Genomic DNA, 20,629 nt, shown 5'->3' on the forward strand with positions numbered 1-20,629 from the left:
CAGCATTTGTGGCATAATATTGATAATTTTGACTTTTCTTTTTCTTTAAAAAAAAAAAAGAAGCAAAAATCGAGGTTACAGAGAGGCACTTATAATGGAAGTGAATGGGGCCCATTTTTGGAGGGTTTAAAGGAAATGTTAAGCTTATAATTTTATAAATGCACTTACATTAATTCTTCAGTTAAAACTCTTGTGTTATTTGAGCTGTAAAGTTTTTAGTCATTTTAGGGTTGTTGACATTGCATCGTCATGGCAACAAAGTTGTCAAATTTAATATAACTTTACACAGAAAAGGTTAGTAAGTGATTTTATCACACTAAAATCATGTTAACACACCTATTGTTTATGTCTTGTGGCTATACTTTTGAAACAGTGAGGATTTTAACATTTATGGATTGGCTCCCATTCACTTCCATTGTAAGTACCTCACCGGAACCCAGATTTTGCTTTTAGAAGGATGAGTCGAAATTTATTTTTGTGGTAATCAACATTATGCCACAAATGCTGTCGATTGAGCTTAACTTGTCTTGAACCCGGAATTTTCCTTTAAAACAAACAGGGCCTACGAACAAAACAAACATCCAACCCTTATTATTGGCATTGTGCAAAAATTAAATAGGAAACAAATTTTTGAGACAAGATTATATAAGTTTTATATGAACTATATGAAGTTCAAAGTTATTCATTTATTTATTTTCTCCTCAAGTTCTTGCTAACCTCAAAGTTGACCCCAATGAAGAATCCTTCCTCTTAATCAAGCTCAATGCAACACCCTACTGAGGGGAGTTTTCTTACACATGGCAACCATCTGCTTTCAGTAGGGGAGTGAGTGAGGCGCAGTTCATCAAAGTTGGCTGTCCTGTCCCGACTTAGGACCTCTTTTTAACCCTCTCCATTCTAAACTGAACCGAATGGGGAATCATTCGTGACTGTTGAATGTGTAGCGCTGAATCGTGTCAAAGGGTAAATTTGTCTCACTGCATTGCAGCCACTAGAGCTGCTGCTGGACTCAAACAGCTCCACAATGGCGACTCCCAGTCACAGCACCAATTCACCAACTTCATGCAATAGGAGCATTAGCGCTGTGGGATCCGTGCTGCACCACCCGCAAATGCAGACGCAACATTTAACGACAGTGAGCAACATGCAGGGTAAGGGACTCAAATACAGTCTGGATGAATTCCCTGTCGTTTAAAATGACATTGTCTATTGATGCATTGCTAACGCAAGCTGACAGTAGTTAGGCCAGGCCTGGTCTTTCGCCTTCCCCGGTGCTGAATGTTTATTACAATGGCAAATGAAAGCAAAACAGATATAAATTAGTTCTTTCAGAACAGTTTTCGTAATGTACAGTGTTTTTTAATCCTGCATTTGTCTCCTGAGGCTGTAGGCCTGTACTGCACTGCACTCAATGGCTGTTTCTCAAAACATAGTAAGCTTCCTACTTATCATAGACATCGCATTACGATGCCTAGAAATGCTGACTAGCTAAGCAACTCACTTAGTTTTAAGACACAACCACCTTGTTCTCTTTTTTTTTTTTTTACCACTTTTGAACTTAACTTAAAGAAATAGAAGCAATGGACATGGACCTTTATACTATGGTGTCAATGCTTTATAGACATATGTTATAAACATTTTATATGCAACTATGTACACATGTAGCATAAAAGCCTGAAGAATGTGTTTCATAGCAGCTAGTTATATCATCTGTTAAAGCAACATCCACTGGTAACCTGTATATATCTGTATATACACTGGCAGCCAAAAGTTTGGAATAATGTACAGATTTTGCTCTTATGGAAAGAAATTGGTACTTTTATTCACCAAAGAGGCATTCAACTGATCACAATGTATAGTCAGGAAATTAATAATGTGACAAATTACTATTACAAAATATTCAGAACTTATTAAATTACTTCAAAGAGTTCTCATCAAAAAATCCTCCATGTGCAGCAATGACAGCTTTGCAGATCCTTGGCATTCTAGCTGTCAGTTTGTCCAGATACTCAGGTGACATTTCACCCCACGCTTCCTGTAGCACTTGCCATAGATGTGGCTGTCTTGTCGGGCACTTCTCACGCACCTTACAGTCTAGCTGATCCCACAAAAGCTCAATGGGGTTAAGATCCATAACACTCTTTTCTAATTATCTGTTGTCCAATGTCTGTGTTTCTTTGCTCACTCTAACCTTTTCTTTTTGTTTTTCTGTTTCAAAAGTGGCTTTTTCTTTGCAATTCTTCCCATAAGGCCTGCACCCCTGAGTCTTCTCTTTACAGTTGTACATGAAACTGGTGTTGAGCGGGTAGAATTCAATGAAGCTGTCAGCTGAGGACATGTGAGGCATCTATTTCTCAAACTAGAGATTCTGATGTACTTATCCTCTTGTTTAGTTGTACATCTGGCCTTCCACATCTCTTTCTGTCCTTGTTAGAGCCAGTTGTCCTTTGTCTTTGAAGACTGTAGTATACACCTTTGTATGAAATCTTCAGTTTTTTTTTGGCAATTTCAAGCATGACTTGTCATAGACATGCCAGTCTATTGCATACTGTGGCAACTCAAAAACAAACACAAAGACAATGTCTAGCTTAATTTAACAAACCAAATAGCTTTCAACTGTATTTGATGTAATGGCAAGTGATTTTCTAGTACCAAATTAGCAATTTAGCATGATTACTCAAGGATAAGGTGTTGGAGTGATGGCTGCTGGAAATGGGGCCTTACTAGATTTGATAAAAAATGACTTTTCAAATAGTGATGGTGCTGTTTTTTTTTACATCAGTAATGTCCTGACTATACTTTGTGATCAGTTGAATGCCACTTTTTTTGGTTAATTAAAGTACTGATTTCCTTCCGAAACAGCAAAATCTGTACATTATTCCAAACTTTTGGCCACCAGTGTTGTGTGTGTGTGTGTGTGTGTGTGTGTATATATATATATAGTATATATATATATATATATATATATATATATATATATATATGTGTGTATATATTACTCTAGTAGATAGGCTAGGTAACAAATATGACTCCTTTCCATTCTTGTTATAGCATAATTGTTTAATTGTCTGTTTTGTATATATGTGTATATGTATGGCTTGCATTCAGATTCCAACACGTGCTGGAGGTGTCAAAATGAAACAGGTATGCTTGCTCATGTACAACTTTACTGGTTTACTGTAGGTTCAATTTAGCACGTCTCATTTTTATTTGCATCATCATTTTGATTTATCAGCGTCTGCATTCATATTGAAATTTGTTTTCCTCTTTCTTTAGGATTTCAAATAAATCTGTCTGGAGTAACCCAAAGTAAGCCCAGTTTTCTGTGCCCATAACATTTTTTGCCCCCTTTTGTGGTATTCTGAACACTCGTGCTGCAGAAAATGCCAGTTGTTTTGTGTGTGTGTGTGTGTGTGTGTGCCAATTTTTAAAGATGTTACAATTCTAAATATTTGAATGAAATGTTGAAATTGTACAATTTATTTGTATAATTATCACATTGGACTTCATAAAATAAATAATAGAACATATCATCTAAATTATGGAGAAGTGCTATATGTGACAATATGACCTAAATACATGCAGAGTTATACAGTTAATCATACAGTATAATTTTGCCTCTTGGAAAATTGCATTGCACTGATCATCTCATTTATTTATTCTCAGTGATTTCCATAGTCATTTTTTCTGCATACGTTGTATATTTTTATTTATATTTTTTACTTTGTTTTGAAACACAAAGCATGAAAAAGTTTTAATTATCCTGAGTAATAAAATCTTATGTTAACAGGAGTTAATGTTCTCCTCCTTTACAGGTAAACGCAAAGCACTTAAGTTAAACTTTGCTAATCCACCAGTCAAACCAACTGCAAGACTCCCCATCACGACAGCTAACCCTCCTTTCCAGAACCCACACATGTGAGTGGGTGACCAAGAAACTATACAAATTGTAGATACATTCACTGCCCATGAATTAAGTTGTTGTGTAGTCTCTTAAAGGAACCGTTTACCCAAAAATGAAAATTCTCTCATCATTTACTTACCGTTATGCCGTCTCAAACACGTATGACTTACTTTCTTCTGTAAAACACAAATGAAGATTTTTTTAATGGAGATGTGAATATATCCATACAATTCAAGTCAATGGGGTCCAACACTTTCAAGCTCCAAGATGGACATAAAGGCAGCATAAAGTGGTTTAATCCATGTCTTCTGAAGCGATCCAATCGGTTTTGGATGAGAAGACTCGCCCATACATATGTACATGCTCTGTGCATGAACAAGCACTCTGCGCATTTGTCAAGCACGAGGAAGTGTAAATGAGCTTTAAGGGGACTGCCGATGTCAAGATTTATAGATATGAAAAAAGGGGTTACATTTTGGTCTGTTCTCGCCCAGAACCCAATCATATCTCTTCAGAAGACATTGATGAAACCACTCAAGTTGTATGGATTACTTTTATGCTGCCTTTATGTCCATTTTGGAGCTTGAAAGTGTTGGACCCCATTGACAAAAACACCTCATATCTCCATCAAAATATTTTAGTTTGTGTTCCACAGAAGAAAAAGTCATACGAGTTTGAGATGGCGTAAGGGTGAGTAAATGATGAATTATAAGATTTGGGTGAAGTATTCCTTTAAGATTTCACTGTTTCTTCAATCAATTGCATCAACAATAACAACAACAAAAAAACATCACTTTTGCAAAAATGACTTACAGAGAGAGGCTGCGGACACACAGTATTGAGTCGTCAGGGAAACTGAAGATTTCTCCAGAGCAGCATTGTGACTTCACGGCGGAGGACCTGAAGGATCTGGGGGAGATCGGGAGGGGGGCGTATGGCTCGGTTAACAACATGGTGCATAAACCTAGTGGTCAGATCATGGCTGTCAAGGTAATTCAGATTTGTTTTTGGATGGTTATAAATAGGTCAAAAAAAGGGTAAGAGAGGCGTACATTCAGTATATCCACGACTAGGCTTGCATATGAGCTATAGATTTGGAAGGGAAGGAGATCTTAGGCAGGAACTTCTGTTTGATCTTCAATAATTTCTTCCATATTTTTTAAAACTGTCATAGACTGTGCCATGATGTATCTGTACTGACTCAAGTGTTCTCTTGTGCAATGCAGAGGATTCGCTCCACTGTTGATGAGAAGGAACAGAAACAGCTTCTCATGGATTTAGATGTAGTGATGAGGAGTAGCGATTGCCCGTATATTGTCCAGTTCTACGGAGCACTTTTCAGAGAGGTGAGCTGATGGCATCTCTGAATTAAACTTTGCTATTAACATCCACACAAATTTTATTTCACATGATTAACATTTGCATCTTAAAGATGGCTTCCAATATGAAAAAGATGAAACATTAGTTGGGGCTCGTTTTAAGTAAATAAATAACTTTGTGTTAACGTTCAAATGTATTGTAATGAATATGTATTTTAATGATGCTCCTGGTTATTTTTATGTTGGCTGTAAGTGTTTGACCATTGACAAATAAGGTTGTCAGAGATGATGATAAGGAAAGTTTAAAATACATGTTCACAGAAATGTAATATCTGTGTCCAGATATTTAATTTCAAGTTTTTGATTTCACAACTTTAATAATGTCAAGTGGTGTAACCATCAAGTTAACATTATTAAAATACTTTCCTTGCTCCTTACATGTGAGTGTACACAACTTAATCATTAAAAAAAAAATAATAATAATTTCAAAAGTTTTTCTCTAGTTAAAAAATATTTTTTACAAACATTAACTTGAGTCATAAATCTGAAAGTTTTCTTATGGATACTTTATTTGAACCGATCAAAGTGTGCCTTTAAAAAAAAACAAAAAAAAAAACATATCTGATATATTTAAAAACTTGCACACACATGCAGTCATGAGAGTTTAAGGTGTCCCCTCTGTTTTTTACATGTATTTTATATGTATTAATTTTTTTTGTCACATGACAACAGAATGGCTACCTCCATGTTGGTTACACCACCTAAAGGCGGGCATACACGGTGCGAGCTCCCGACCGATTATTTTATTTTTTTTTTCCAGTCAGGAGAGATCGCGTGGAAATGGTGGGTGCTCGTGTGGTCACAGCACGCATCTTGTCAGAGGAATTACGAGCGAAGCCGAGCGGCTTACCAGCAGCTCACGACCTCCCGATCATTTTAAAAAATGTTAAAAAAATTTGGGTCAATTTGGCGATCAACCTGAAGCTGACCAAGCAAGAGAAGGTGTTACAACTCACACGATCAATGTAAACTGAGTGTTCATGAAGCTTTTACACATTTGGAGAAAATGGTCATGTTAAAACTTTTTTTTTTTTTCATATTATTCACAACCACATCACTGGGAATGATTCTACAGAAATGCCATGCTGTTCTCTGCTCTTCAAACAAATCATTTGCCATATGGGTTGCGCACATCACAGAGTCTACCTTCGAAATCTTAATCTGTCAAATGTTGGAAAGCATTTGTAATAATTATCCGTTTTTATTTTTTTTTTAATCGGCAGATGAGTTTTCAGCTAATGCAGCCCCATTTCCAGCCTTCTATTTTATTCCTATTTATTTATTTCTAAAGCTACGAGGAATTAAAGCAATGTCCTCCTCTGGCTTTATGTCTTATAATGATAAATAGTGCAAAAATTCATGCGATTGCTCCGGAATTCGCCAGGACGTAAAGTCGTGTCATGTACGATTGCACCTGTACGATTTTCAGATAAACTGACTCGTAACGTGTGCAGGGGCTCACGACCTCCCGAGTGTCAGAACTCACACCGTGTACGCCCGGCCTAAATTTTATTTGGTGCACAAAGGTTTTCAAATATTAATCAAATTTTAAAACTATTTGCATTGCAAGGTTCCAGACTACTCATGCCAACATTTCTTCATTCAATAATTTCAGCTTTTAAGGAGACTTTATTAATTACATTTAGTTTAAGCCCCGGTAACAGAATAAAAAGGACTTTGAACTCAGAAATCCAAAACATTTTATCGTTGTAGAGGTTTATTCAAGGAATTGTTTTGTGTGAATTACATTTTTAATGTATTTTTGAATAAATTAATAGATCCAGACAAAAAAAGAGAGTGTCACGTCACTGACCCATTTGTGTCTGTGTTCAGGGTGACTGTTGGATATGTATGGAACTTATGTCTACCTCCCTCGATAAATTCTACAAATATGTATATTGTGCATTAGATGATGTCATTCCAGAGGAAATATTAGGCAAAATTACATTAGCAGTAAGTGGCCAATCACATGTATTATTAGAAGATTATTTATTTTTCATATGTATTGCTATTACTCTTGATTATTATAAAGGGAAATTCAACTGACCTTTTTCTTAAACTTTTACAATAGACTGTGAAAGCACTGAATCACTTGAAAGAAAACTTGAAAATAATCCACAGAGGTGAGTTGCCAAGCACTGAAAACATTTAAAGCTGGATACTGTAATTATTCCATTAAATCATTTTTTTTATACAATTTGTGTTCCTAGCTTTCTGACACATAGTGTCAGAATTCCTAAATTGAATCATTGAATTATTCAACTCTTTTATTGTTTTCTAGACATCAAACCATCCAACATTCTTCTGGATAGAAATGGCAACATCAAGCTCTGTGATTTTGGTATCAGTGGACAGCTGGTTGACTCAATTGCCAAGACCAGAGATGCAGGATGCAGACCTTATATGGCTGTGAGTCACCATATTCTTTACCTCTAGAAAAAAACATTTTGTGTAGATTGTGTCCATTTAAAGAATATGATGTTATTTTATGCCATATATTAAACCATGTGCCATTTCCAGCCTGAACGAATAGACCCCAGTGCCTCTCGACAAGGCTATGATGTCCGCTCAGATGTTTGGAGTTTGGGAATAACATTGGTATGTCTCTAATAAATCTACTATTCATTGTACAAACATATCAAAACCAGGGCTTGCATGACTTCTCATTTCTATTAGTCATCCCGGAAAGTAGCAATATAGAACAAGTGCAACAGAAGTCATGTGATCCACGACTAGCCGATCCAGAATCAACACTCTGCTCAAAATAATTGATAGATAATTAGATCTAGCTAGTACCAGCTTGTTAGGTTTCCTCTACTTGAAGTATCTGAGTTGAGCTGACATGGTTATTTTAAGTTCAGCCAGATTTAAATTTAAAGTTAAGTGCCATTAAAATGTATGAGTTAGCTTACTCAATATTTCAAGTTAAGAGGAATTAATATGCATGTGTAGTACAAAATCAAAATCTGAAAGTTCTATTAACTTAAAAAATTTGATGAAACCGTTTACCTCAAATATTGAGTTCTGCTAACTTATTAGGGTTTACTGTGAACACGTCGACTGGTGACAGAACTAAGCAGCTAGTTGACTAGTCGATGCAACCCCTATCAAATTTCTTAGAAATGTTTATTTAAAATGTTTAGCCTCTGTAAAAAAACAACAATGTGCTGTTCTCAAGTTAACTGCCAAATGTCTTTTTGTTATAGTATGAGCTTGCTACGGGACGTTTTCCTTACCCTAAATGGAACAGTGTGTTTGATCAGCTGACACAGGTGGTGAAGGGAGACCCACCTCAGCTCAGCAACTCAGAGGAGAGACAGTTTTCTCCCAAATTTATCCAGTTTGTCAATCTTTGGTGAGTTCAGTCCCTTACCATATGTGGCAGAGGTGTTTTCCTATGTTAGTTTTGAATAATTGGCCTGAACCGTAGGATACCAGTTTAAAACAAGTAGTGCCCAACCAATATATCGGTCGGCCGATATTATCGGCCAATATTAGTTTTTCACTGATATATCCGTTTCTGCGTATATTTTACCGATATGCGCCGATATGAAAACTTTTTTCAGAACATATAATGCAGAAAACAATGCTTTAGAATTGGTGTCATAGCGTAGTTTGTCCAGCAGAACGCGCTCCGACTCCATTGTTTACAGAGCTGACTCTGAGCTGACGGTGGTTCTGCAGACAGGGCGGAGTTAAACGGTGCAGATTTGAGTGGTCTCTCTTCCTTAAATTTGACACCGGGCAACGCACCCGTTAGATCATTTTCATGCTGAAGAGCCGCTTAAAAGTATGTTGTTTTTTTTTTTCTCTCTCTCTCGTAAATGCAAATGAGTGTAAATGCCAACACCATCATATATGTCGAAAGGACTGAAGCCTGTCAACCAAAACATGAGCTCATTGATGTCATTAAATGAGTCTGCTTTTTTATTCCATCAGTTACTCCTGGTCGGAGGCTTCCGTATATATTTAGTTTATATGTAGGGTTACATCCTACATAAATGTAAGGGTGTAATGCTCAAATATTTAGTAGAGCGTAAATTGTGACTTAGTGCCCATTTACGCCACAACTAAGCTGTAACGTATGTATAGCTGGTGCAACTGGCCCCTGATGTTTATTTAGCTATTTATTTTATTTTAATTTATTCTTTATTTAAATGGTCTGCATTTGACTGATACTAAACAGTAATGCTTATGTTTATTTAACTATTTATTTTATTTTTATTTATTTTTTACTTTAATGTTCAGCCATTGACATACTAAACAGTACTGATGTTTATTTAGCTATTTATTGTATTTTTATTCTTTATTTAAATGGTCAGCAATTGACTTATACTAAACATACCTTACTGATGTTAATTAAGCTACTTATTTTATTTTTATTTATTTTAATGGTCAGCAATTGACTTATACTAAACATACAGTACTGATGTTTATTAAACTATTTATTGTTTTTTTATTTATTCTTTATTTAAATGGTCAGCAGTTGACTGATACTAAATATACAGTACTGATGTTTATTAAGCTATTTATTGTATTTTTATTTATTCTATATTTTCTCAGTGTTCATTTCTAGAATTTGTTGACAATGTATAATAATAATAATGTCAAATGTTCTTTGATAAAAAATATTTAAGAAAGCAGCCTTCTGAGTACCTTTGCATAGTCATATCGGTGCACAATCCACATAGAATAGTTCTGTTTTCATTCCAGCTCAATAATTAGCTATATCGATCACCATATCTGTAATTGGTGAATTTCCATCTCTAAAATCGGTATCGGTCTCAAAAATCCCATATCGGTCAGGCTCTAAAAACAAGCATAGTTTATGTTACACATGTGCTGCTTTTTGTGATGTGGCTTTGTTTGATCATGTGACTTTCTTGCCCCCCAGCCTTACAAAGGATGAGTCAAAAAGGCCAAAGTACAGAGAACTGCTGGTAAATGAAGTCACTTGTTCACGTATTCAGTCAAATGGTCATTATGGCATAATAAACCTTTGCAATAATCACCGACTGACTATACCTTATCTAATACACATTATTTAAAAATGCCTTTTATGTCTCTAACTTGTTAGTTTTATAATGTAATTATATTATTCTTAAAATTGTCATTGGAAGATTAAATGTGCTCAGGATATTTCTGTTGTTTTGTCCTGCAGAAGCACCCATTTATCCTGATGTATGAAGAGCGAGTTGTGGACGTTGCCAGTTATGTATGTAAAATTCTAGATCAAATGCCCTCCCCTAGCTCTCCCATGTATGTTGACTGATGGTGACCGGTCTGTTGGGTATGAGGATGGCCTGGCAATCATTTGGTGTACATGCAGCGTCTCGCAAAACTTCTCGACCCTTAACCAATTCCCATTTTACTGAATTGCAAATACTGCTTTGAAATGTTGATCTCTGTGATAATGAATTTCAAAACACTGAAATTCAGAAAGAATTATTATAAAATTGACATTGGCTTCTTTATGCAGAATTTGGATCCTTTTAGGACTTAGTATTTCATTTTGAGTCTAAGTGTTTAGAAAAAAAAATATCACTGAGAACAAAACAACAATGTAATGTAGGGTTTGACATTTTGTTAAATGAGACAAATAGTTAAGGGTCTAAGTATTCCCTCAAGGCACCATAATTGTACTATCACATATGTACAAACACATTATTGTGTTTAAAGAAAAATACTCTACAATAATTCCCAAAATGTTTTGTGCAATAAAGATCGGCTCTCATTTAAAAGCCATTTACATTGCGGAGTTTAAACAAAAGCTAACTAGCTTCAAAGTTCAGCAAAACAACCTTTCTTAATTTTTTGTATGATGCTACATTTTTGTGTTTGTGAAATCATTTTGGAATATTAATTAACAAAACTTGAATTTGCTCATTTAGGATCATCAGATAGTTGATGGAACATGGGTATGATTACCGAAATGACATCATTATGAAACAAACAGAAATGTAAAGTAAACAGCACACATACCGTTGTTTTGCTTCATATGTGTACAGATAATCAGCAAAAGAACACCATGCACACAAACACATTTTACATCATTGTCATCCTTTCTCTGTTTAATGAATCCATATGCAAAGGTATTGTTCTGCATCGATGCAATGTGTTAAAGTAGCTTTACTTGCTCAATATGCAATATTATGTCATAAAGATCCAAATGGTTTTCACTATATCAAAGAGAAATCTGTCTAGTATACTGAATGCTTAGTTAGATTAACAGGGCACTTCTTATCCACTGTAAATGTGTATTTATACAGGCATTTTCTCTGTAACATTGAGGAATATGCTTTATTCACAAATGTTTTTAGAAGCTCGTCCTCTCCACAGACTGCCCGTTTTCCTGAAGTCACATTTTGGCTTGTCAATTTTATTTGCTTGGATAGAATGTGTCTGGGGCCCTCAAATGATAATTCATTGATGGGTCACTTATTTTTAAAGATGTACAATGGTTATCAAATCATTTGTGGTAAACGGCTTGACTGCACATTAATATGGCACCTGATAGTGTTGAAAGTTTTATTGAGAGTTTCATATTTTTAAAAAGTGTCAGAATGGAAAAAACAAAAGAATTGCCACATCATGTTAGCTCACTAATATATGACATTTACTCGTCAATAGTCCTTGTGTTTATTTTTAAAAGATCAACTTTCCAGTTTCACAGTCGTAAAAAAAAACCAAAAAAACGCTTAAATGCAATCGAAGAATTAATAGTGTGCAAATGGCAAATCATCCGAATATTTAGTAACGTGGTAAAATAATTTTACGGGCGATGTGTATTATTATATTGTATCAAGAGTGGAAAATATGTACAGAAAAGTTATCACTGTGAAAATACTTTGTGTATGGTGAGAACAGTAATCTGTAAAAATTGTAACAAGGAAATGTGCAGGGATAATGGCATATATGTTCAGGTTGAGATATATTAACCTTTGACTGCTTCGGGCTCTTTGTCTTATACATGTCACATATTTAATGAGGACATCTAAGAAACCAAGTTCACATTATTAATATTATGATCCAAGTATTTGCCTGCAGGTCAGTTGTTACAGAATTTGGATGTAGCTGTGACCTTATTGTCATACTGCTCTGTTTGATCTGAACACACTTATGGGCTAAATGCTAGAATAAAACCAAGTACTCAGTTATTCCTTGTGTGTGCGTGTATATTATAGTATATACCTACACTCAATAATGAGCAAGAAGAATACATAACCCTCAACAAAACTGTAACAAGCATATTGTAATTGCCGTTGTATGAATTGTTGGCAAAATCAGTGCACGTTGAATGTATTTTTAATTTTGAAGTTTTTGTTTAAGTGCAGTCATTGACCCCGTTTACATGCACTTGAGAAAATGGTTTATTCCAGGGTTTTTGCAGAAAGCATAGTTCTGAAATGGCATGTAAACGAGAACGCAGATTTACTTACGCCGTTTAAGGGATTAAGAGAAAGCGGCTTATCACACCTAGGTTTCTCCCAGAGAACGCAGTTTAATTTGGCCATGTAAACACATAAGCGGCATTCTAACAGGTTTTTGAGGAGTGCACATATGCATGGAACACACCGGAGAACAAACGTCATAGGATGGAGCTCAGCAACAAGTCAATACAGTGGAAAGAAATCAAATTTTTTACAGAGTACAGTGGAAAAGGAACATTCACTATAAATTATACCCATTTATACACACCAATGTAAAATATCGACAGTCCCACACATTTGCATATATGCGCTGGTACATTGGGGGAATCCCGGAGTTTTATGTAAGAGGAAAATTCCACTATTGCAGTTTCCCTGCGGGTCACGATGGAAAGTTAAGGACAACAACACGGCAGCAACTCAGGAATATCTGGAAATAATGCGAAGCAACAGAGAATAAAAGTCTTCCTCGGATACCATGTTTGTTTTTTACATCAGCGTTACTGGGAAATTACGTTGCTGTGGAGAAAGCTGCTTTCTGACAAAGTCGCATGTATATGGGAGTAAAGAGTACGCCGTTTATACAGCGCATGTAAACGGGAACGCTGCTTTCTCGCAATAAGCTGCTTTCTGGTGTCCATGTAAACGTAGTTATTGTAAACATTAGAGCAACTGTTAAAGGGATAGTTCACCCAAAAATTAGAATTATGTTATCATTTTTGGGTAAACTATCCCTTTAAGAATGTTTCCATTTGGTCTTGGGTGATGTATTATTGCACACAACTGTATGGTAGACAACACTGATGAAGTCAATTTTGTACATTTTATATTTGTTTATTGAACTCTCGTAACAGTAATACAGTGGTGTAGACAAATACTCGGACAGTTTATATTGTAAAGTTGTTCAGTGGCCAAGCAATACAAAAGCTTTTTGTCATATGTATATATATTTTCCCTTGGAGAATTCAAAAGAAATAAGACAAAACCTTCACTTCCAAGGGAGAGAAAAGAGTTATACTGAACATTTGTGCACCATTGATGGTGTTCTGCCAACCTGAACGCAGAGAAAGCATGATAACTGTGGAATGACATTTTACATTCTTGAAGAACAAAACATAATATAAAGGAAAATATAAAATTGCAAAGTTAGTTCAACTGGGCTGCTCGTCATTGACAGAATTATTATTATTATTATTGGCCTATATCAAACATAGAAAAATAAATATTTCTTTAGAAGAATCTGAAATTCTTTACATAACTTGATAGTACAACTCTACATAAAACTTTATGCACTTATAAGAATCAGGACTGTAAGCCTAATATCTTAACTGGTTGTACTAAAAGTGTTTTATGAAAGCATTTGGTGATGTTTAATATATTTTCCTGGATTTCAAAATAATAGGATTACTCACACTGTTCTTAATTACAGTTCTATGATAGTCTGCAACAATGATTCATGTGTAAAAATAAAGAAATTGAGGTGAGTCTCTAAAAACAGTACCGTGTTTAATACTGTGTCTTTAGCATAAAATAGAGCTTGTTTTTGGTCTATAATGCCCTTAATGCCTATTGGGTAAATAAAACCCAAGATTTATTTCTTACAAAACTGTATTCATGTAAAAATGTCAGTCTTTGGTTCCACTAAAAGGCACAGCAAAGAGACCCCAAATCCCCCCTGGGAATAAAGATATATTCTCTACAAGTCAAAAGCATTAAGGTAGAGTGAAATGTGATTAGAGATGAGAAATGAAGACAATAAAAATAATATCTATTCCATGCACGAAAAATTAAAATAAAATCTATTCACAGTTTGAGCTTTTGGTGAGCTAATACTAAAAGAAACTGCTTGATAATCCCAAACTTGCAAGAGATAAAATAAACAGTCAATTTTCACAGTTGAATGTAATATAACCTATATATTAGATTTCATTTATCACAAGTGCTGGTAAAAATGGGCATCGCCTGTTAGTAAGGTCTTGCTTTTGTTTCAGGTGTTGAAACATTCGAAATTTGATTGTCAGAGCTAAATTCTATCGGACATTTTATATTCATATAGTGTAACTTATTTTACTCTCTGAGATATTTCAAAGAGAATTAATCTGTATAAAAATTTTACTATTTTGACATTTATCAGTGCATGTAATATCAAAATATCAATAATAGATACAGTTGCATCATTAAAGGGATAGTTCACCCTAAAATAAAAATTCTGTCATCATTTACTCCCCATCATGTCGTTCCAAACACATATTACTTTCTATCTTCTGTGGACCACAAAAGGAAATATTTTAAAAGATGTTCCATTCACTGGTTTCCATACAATATCAGTTGATACCTGACTTAAGTTAAAACTTTAAAGCAACCATAAATGTCATAAAAGTAGTCCATGTGGCTTGTGCTTCATACTCCAAGTCTTCTGAAGGCATACAATCACTTTGTATGATGAAAATACCAAAATTTAAGTCATTATTCACTCGCATGGACTACTTTTATGCTTTTAAGCTTTAAAATGAATCACTAGTAATTGCTATTTTATGGAAATCGGCGATCGCAACATTATTTCAAATATTTATTTTAGTGTTTAGCAGAAGAAAGATAGTCTAATAGGTTTTTAATGACATGAAGGTGAGTAAATGATGACAGAATTCTCATTTTTGGGTGAACTATTCCTTTAATGATTAATTTATTGATCCTAATACTGTAGGAAACATCATTTGTTAAAGTGATTTAACCATAAGCAAGTTTACTCTAACTTTTATTTTTTTGTTTTTAATGAAAAGGAATGTCTCATAAATATGTATGTATAAATACTCCAATGAAAAGAAAAGCTTGAAATAAATACATCAGAAGATCTTAAGAGCAAAAATAATAATAAAAGAGCTTTTAAAAGTCATTTTTTTTAAAATAGCAATGACTGTTTTTAAAGAAATACTCATGGCATTCTTGAATGGCATTCAAATAGACATTGGGGAAAGAAGTGACCAAAATGTAAAATATGCAAATTACGTTATTAATTATAATATTTTATGCGTTGTCTGTCTGTTGACCATATTTTAGAGCCTAAAAGACTTAATTGTTTTAAATACAGTTAATTTCTCCAGTGATTATGAAGACAGCCACATATAGGTTGAGATTTTGATTTCCTTTCTAAATCTGAAGAATATCCTCTCTCATTAGGTGAAGAGTATCACATTATGTGAGAGTTCATACATTAAGTACAAACCAAAAGTTTCAGTTCTCTAAATAAATTAAACAACAATATGGAGAGAACAGGGGAGGAAATGAAATGCTCTCAAAACTATTTGCAAAAGCTGAAGTGTGACATAGTACTATAGGCCTACTACTCAAGGTGCAAAGTGTGAATTAATATTTACATTAGCACAAAAGAGTACATGTGATATACTAGTTTGATCTTTGTGAACATGTTTTATGCATTAACATGTTTTTTTTCCACACCACAAATGTGCAGACAAAATAAAAAGGTATTGACTTTCTTGTTTATCAGTACAATGGAATATTTACAAATGGTTTCAGAAAATGCCTTTGAATTTGGTGTGGATTTCCCTGTTTGAGTCCAATTTGGTTTGTTGGATCTTCCTGTTTCCAGTAATCAAAACATTCTTTCCCAGAATCCATAGTCAAAACACTTTTCAAGTTTGGATGGACCATGATAAAATGGTATTAAAACACTATGCTCTTATTCAGCCAAGTTATAGGAAGATATACAAGATTTCACAAGCTACCATGGGGACCACATCCTGATATCTAATTTTAATTTTAATCTGCGACTTGTGCGCTTGTTGAGATATTTTGGAAAAGCTCTGGGTATTGAAATATGATGTTGAAGTGCATAGTGAAAACATTTGCTGGTATTTTGCTGGTCATCTTGCTTGTCACCAATGCTCTAAGTGCAGATCCATTGTAGAGTTCAAGTTGATATCCGTTACATCAAGGAATTCTGTGTTGAAGATGCTGGGCCCAGGAGGAGGCATGTTGTTATTAAATGCTGTAGCTGAGCTGGGTGGGGTCAGGTCCAACCATTCCATAGTTTCCCACGGCGACTCTGTAAATGTCATTCCAAGCCCTTGGCTATCTACAGCAATCGGTGAAACTTTGGTAGCCAGGGGCGTCAAAGGTGAGTCCATCATGTCACGATTGCTAAGCAACTTGTCATCATGTTGGGGTCTGGTAAAGCCTTCCCCAACCTCCTCCAAGTGTCCTTCCTCAGCACCCATCTTTAGAAGGACTGAGTCCCCTTGCCGGGTTATAGGGCTCAGTAGCGCATCCAGGTGGCCGTCCCCGTGCCCTGCAGCATGCTCATATGGAAGCAGGGTGGGTGCCATGTGACTGTAGTGTCTGTGAAACCTGGATATGGCCACTCCGTTAGGTGAAACTGTAAGGTGAGGCACAACTTTGGTTACAGGGGGCCGCTCTTCTTTGGCGTTAGCTGGCATTTCTTTGGGAAAAAATGCAGGATATCACAGTACAGACAGTGACTAAGAAGGAGTGAAAACAGCAGGCTGGTCTTGATTATGGGGTTGCATAAGGTGCAGTTTTAAGGGGTCTTTGCAAAAGTATTACATATTTGATTGCCATTCACCATGCAACTGACAGGATAAAATAAATGTATGAGCTGAAATTGAAAGCTTTCACATTGCAGTTAATATGAGACATTGTATGCTCACCTCCACTCTCAATGAGGACATCTAGAAGTTCATCCATCTGCTGGCTTCTGGTCATTTGCTGCAAGAAAATAACACAATTATGTGTGAACTATCATTTTGTTATTTGTTGTTTTAAAACAGATTTGTGACACATTCCATGGCTTTGTTTTGAAGATGTAAATATACAAACTGATAATAACCAGATTTTCAGCTATGATCACATTCAAATGTGATGTACTTAAACTATTGTTGTTACACTCAGACTTGTTGGCAAATGTTTATTCCTGCAGGTGATATCAAGGACAGCAATCACTATAAAGTACATATTCCAGCAGGCCTATTTGAATCTGTTTCTGGAGGGCCACCATCCTGCAGAGTTTTGTTCCAACCCTGTTTGCTTACGTGCCTGTAATTAGCTGGGTTTCCATCCACCTATTTTTATGCAAATTTTAATAAATACATTAAAAATGCTGAAAATGGGGGGGGCCTGGGTAGCTCAGCAAGTAAAGATGCTGACTACCACACCTGGAGTCGCAAGCTCGAATCCAGGGCGTTCTGAGTGCTTCCTAAGCAACCAATTGGACAGGTTGCTAGGGTGGGCAGAGTCACGTTGGGTTAACCTCCTCATGGTCACTATAATGTGGTGGGGTGCATGGTAAATTGTGTGTGGATGCCACGGAGAATAGCATGAGCCTCTACTCGCGCTAGGTCTCTGCGGTAACGCGCTCATCAAGCCACATGATAAGATGCGTGGATTGACGGTCTCAGACGCGGAGGCAACTGAGAGTCACTATGCCACCACGAGGACCTATAGCGCATTGGGAACTGGGCATACCAAATTGGGGAGAAAATTCCGCTATTCCGCTAAAACGCTTGCTTGACGTTGAAAAATATTTTATTCAGTAAGAAGACATGAGCATAACCTACAATGGAAACACATTTAACGTATACATTTCTAGATGCGCTTTAAAAAGTAATGTGACTGCCTCAACAAATCACAATTGGACTAACAGCTGACCAATATCATCGCAGTTCATAGCAAATAGGTCATTCTGAAATGCTGGAGCCAAAGCCTGTCATAAGAATGATTGGCTACTATTACCTAACTGTCTGGCATGCTGTCGCTCCCAGACATAAAGTATCTGCCGTTGATTGCCGTTGAAGTTTGTAGCAGTGTTTTGTCTGCATGATTTAAACCGCAAATTATGCTTGCAAATATAGTTGGTTATGTAATGAAAACATTAGAATGTATCGCCTTAAAGCCCAAACTATATTTCGGTTGTCCACATTGCTGATCGCTTCGCACATAGTATGTGTGACGCAAATTTCGTCACGAGCACATTCTGCATGGACTGTCCAGCCGTTGCACCAGCTGTTGACTGTACTAAAAGAGCATCCAGGAGTATCACAAAGCAGTCATAGTGCACATACATCGAATACGTTCAAATCCACTTGCGGTCAAATGAGTATACTTTGACAGCCAACACGGTTGACCGGGTGCAATCCGGAACGCAGAAAAAAGAAGTATACCCAGGCTTTAATGCCAAAGTATACTTCAGTTTTCCACATTGTTGATCACTCTACGCACAGTATGCGTGACACAATATGCGTGACCCAAATTTCATCACCAGCACAGTCTGTGCGGACTGTCCGCGCATGGCCCAAATTTTCTCGACATCGTCTGCGCATCCGCCAGCCACTGACTGTACTAAAAGAGTATCACAAAGCGATGTAGTGCCCAGTCAACTGCTTTGCCTTTCAAAGTATACTCTTTTGACCATGAGCGAATACGAACGTGGTCAAAAGAGTATAATTTGAAAGGCAACACGGTCGACCAGGCAACGTGGAAAAACAAGGTATACCCAGGCTTTTACAAGTCATGCACTTTAGTAAAAGTGCTTATATGTCACAAGATAGCATTGTGTAAGGAACAGGGTAAAAAGTTAGTGTTTATGAACTGTTTATCTGCTGTTTTACTCCTGATTTGTGTGATAGGTAAGTCGTTGTTTTAATGCCTCTAGTGTTCATTTCACCAGAAAAGTGCATACGTTTCACATAAAAATAGGTATAGTAACAGAATTATATGAGACCAGTTTGTTTATTTTTTTATTTTGTACCAATTTCACTGGAAGTTGCAAGGGATGGAAACACTGCTTTACACGCAAATTGTTCTGAGATCTTCCAATTGTTTGTATTAATTTGCAATAAGGAAACCTAACAATTGTCAATTAATCCTCCCATTGGCCTGTCAGGTTTGTCTGATTAGGGTTGGGGCTAAACTCTAATGGCCCTCCAGGAGTGGGTTTGAATAGCCCCACAATACAGCATTTGTTACTTTCCGCACCACTAACGCTGCCTCTCATAAGTTCCTCTTTAGCAAGAATTTTAGAAAAGCTCTTTTATTAAAAGAAAGCCAGAAAGCTCTTTTTGGGGATACAATAGTGTGCAGTGTGAGAGCAGAGGAGTGTACTCTGCAGGTGGAAGAGGAGAGGAGGGAGCCAGAAATTAAGAGCAGGGAGCTGGGCTGAGCTAATCTTGGGGCTGCTTTACCTGTTTTACAGCATCCTCATAGCATGGGGGCTGTTTAGTGTTGGATGCAGAAGAATCTGAACTACAGAAGGCAGTGGTGGGAGACTTTGGGTCAACGTGCCTGGGAGAGTGCAAAATTGCCTCCTATATGAGGAGACAGGGGGAAATGTTACACCTCTGAAGAGGAAGAGGGACTAGAGAAAGAGAAGGTTCGAAAGGGTCTCTTTGATGTGTGGCAGACACCGTTTGTATGTTTGGGCCATGTGCAGGGGGGCACCAAAGGTTTTCTGCGCTCTCTTTCTGGTTGTTTAGGAAATCTATCATATCGCTCTTGGAGATGGTGTAAACTCTGGCCGAATGACAATAAATACAAAAGAGATTACACACCACCTTGTGTGAGAGCTTCCATATGTTTGGGCATGTGATGATCACATGACCACACTCATGTTCATTGAGGTGGACTTGTGACTTCTTATGATTAAACAGCTCAATGAATCATGGCAATTCCAAGGTATGTTCATGAAGACACATGACTGCTATATCAAAATATTTGTGGAGATATATTTTAACGAGAAGCCATACTTTTATACATTTGAGGAATGGCAAGATCTCGTACAATGTATCTGAGACTTACTGTTGCAGGAAATGCAGAAAAAAAAAAGAGTATGTGATGATTTCTCATGTGGGTTTTGTGCATGAATGAAGTTTGTCCCACTGAATTAATTA

The 20,629-nt window shown here is 36.3% G+C and overlaps 2 protein-coding genes across 7 annotated transcripts in view; one reads left to right on the forward strand and one right to left on the reverse strand.

Moving 5' to 3' along the window:
• The first annotated feature begins 792 nt into the window (after nt 1-792).
• Nucleotides 793-12,440, forward strand: map2k4b (mitogen-activated protein kinase kinase 4b). 2 transcript variants are annotated; one of them, XM_051667093.1, is made up of 13 exons: nt 793-1,151; nt 3,109-3,144; nt 3,277-3,309; nt 3,816-3,918; nt 4,720-4,894; nt 5,131-5,250; nt 7,117-7,236; nt 7,355-7,406; nt 7,565-7,692; nt 7,804-7,881; nt 8,490-8,638; nt 10,178-10,223; nt 10,445-12,440. In XM_051667093.1, exons 1-13 carry the CDS (start codon nt 1,025-1,027, stop codon nt 10,553-10,555), a joined length of 1,278 nt encoding a protein of 425 aa, XP_051523053.1. In that variant the 5' UTR covers nt 793-1,024; the 3' UTR covers nt 10,556-12,440. The 2 variants fall into 2 exon arrangements, with proteins under 2 accessions (XP_051523053.1, XP_051523054.1); XM_051667094.1 differs by lacking the exon at nt 7,117-7,236.
• Nucleotides 12,441-13,525: 1,085 nt separating this feature from the next.
• Nucleotides 13,526-20,629, reverse strand: part of LOC127423068 (myocardin-like) — a 160,845-nt gene continuing 153,741 nt past the window's right edge. For all 5 annotated transcript variants that reach the window (XM_051667087.1, XM_051667088.1, XM_051667092.1 and 2 more), the window contains 3 exons: nt 19,925-20,047; nt 17,396-17,453; nt 13,526-17,166 (listed from right to left, as the gene is read on the reverse strand). In XM_051667087.1, coding sequence (XP_051523047.1) covers nt 16,604-17,166; nt 17,396-17,453; nt 19,925-20,047 — 744 coding nt within the window. In that variant the 3' untranslated portion in view covers nt 13,526-16,603. The remainder of the gene's footprint in view (nt 17,167-17,395; nt 17,454-19,924; nt 20,048-20,629) is intronic.

This window comes from Myxocyprinus asiaticus, chromosome 32 (assembly GCF_019703515.2).
Source record: "Myxocyprinus asiaticus isolate MX2 ecotype Aquarium Trade chromosome 32, UBuf_Myxa_2, whole genome shotgun sequence".
In the NCBI taxonomy this organism is placed as follows: Eukaryota; Metazoa; Chordata; class Actinopteri; order Cypriniformes; family Catostomidae; genus Myxocyprinus; species Myxocyprinus asiaticus.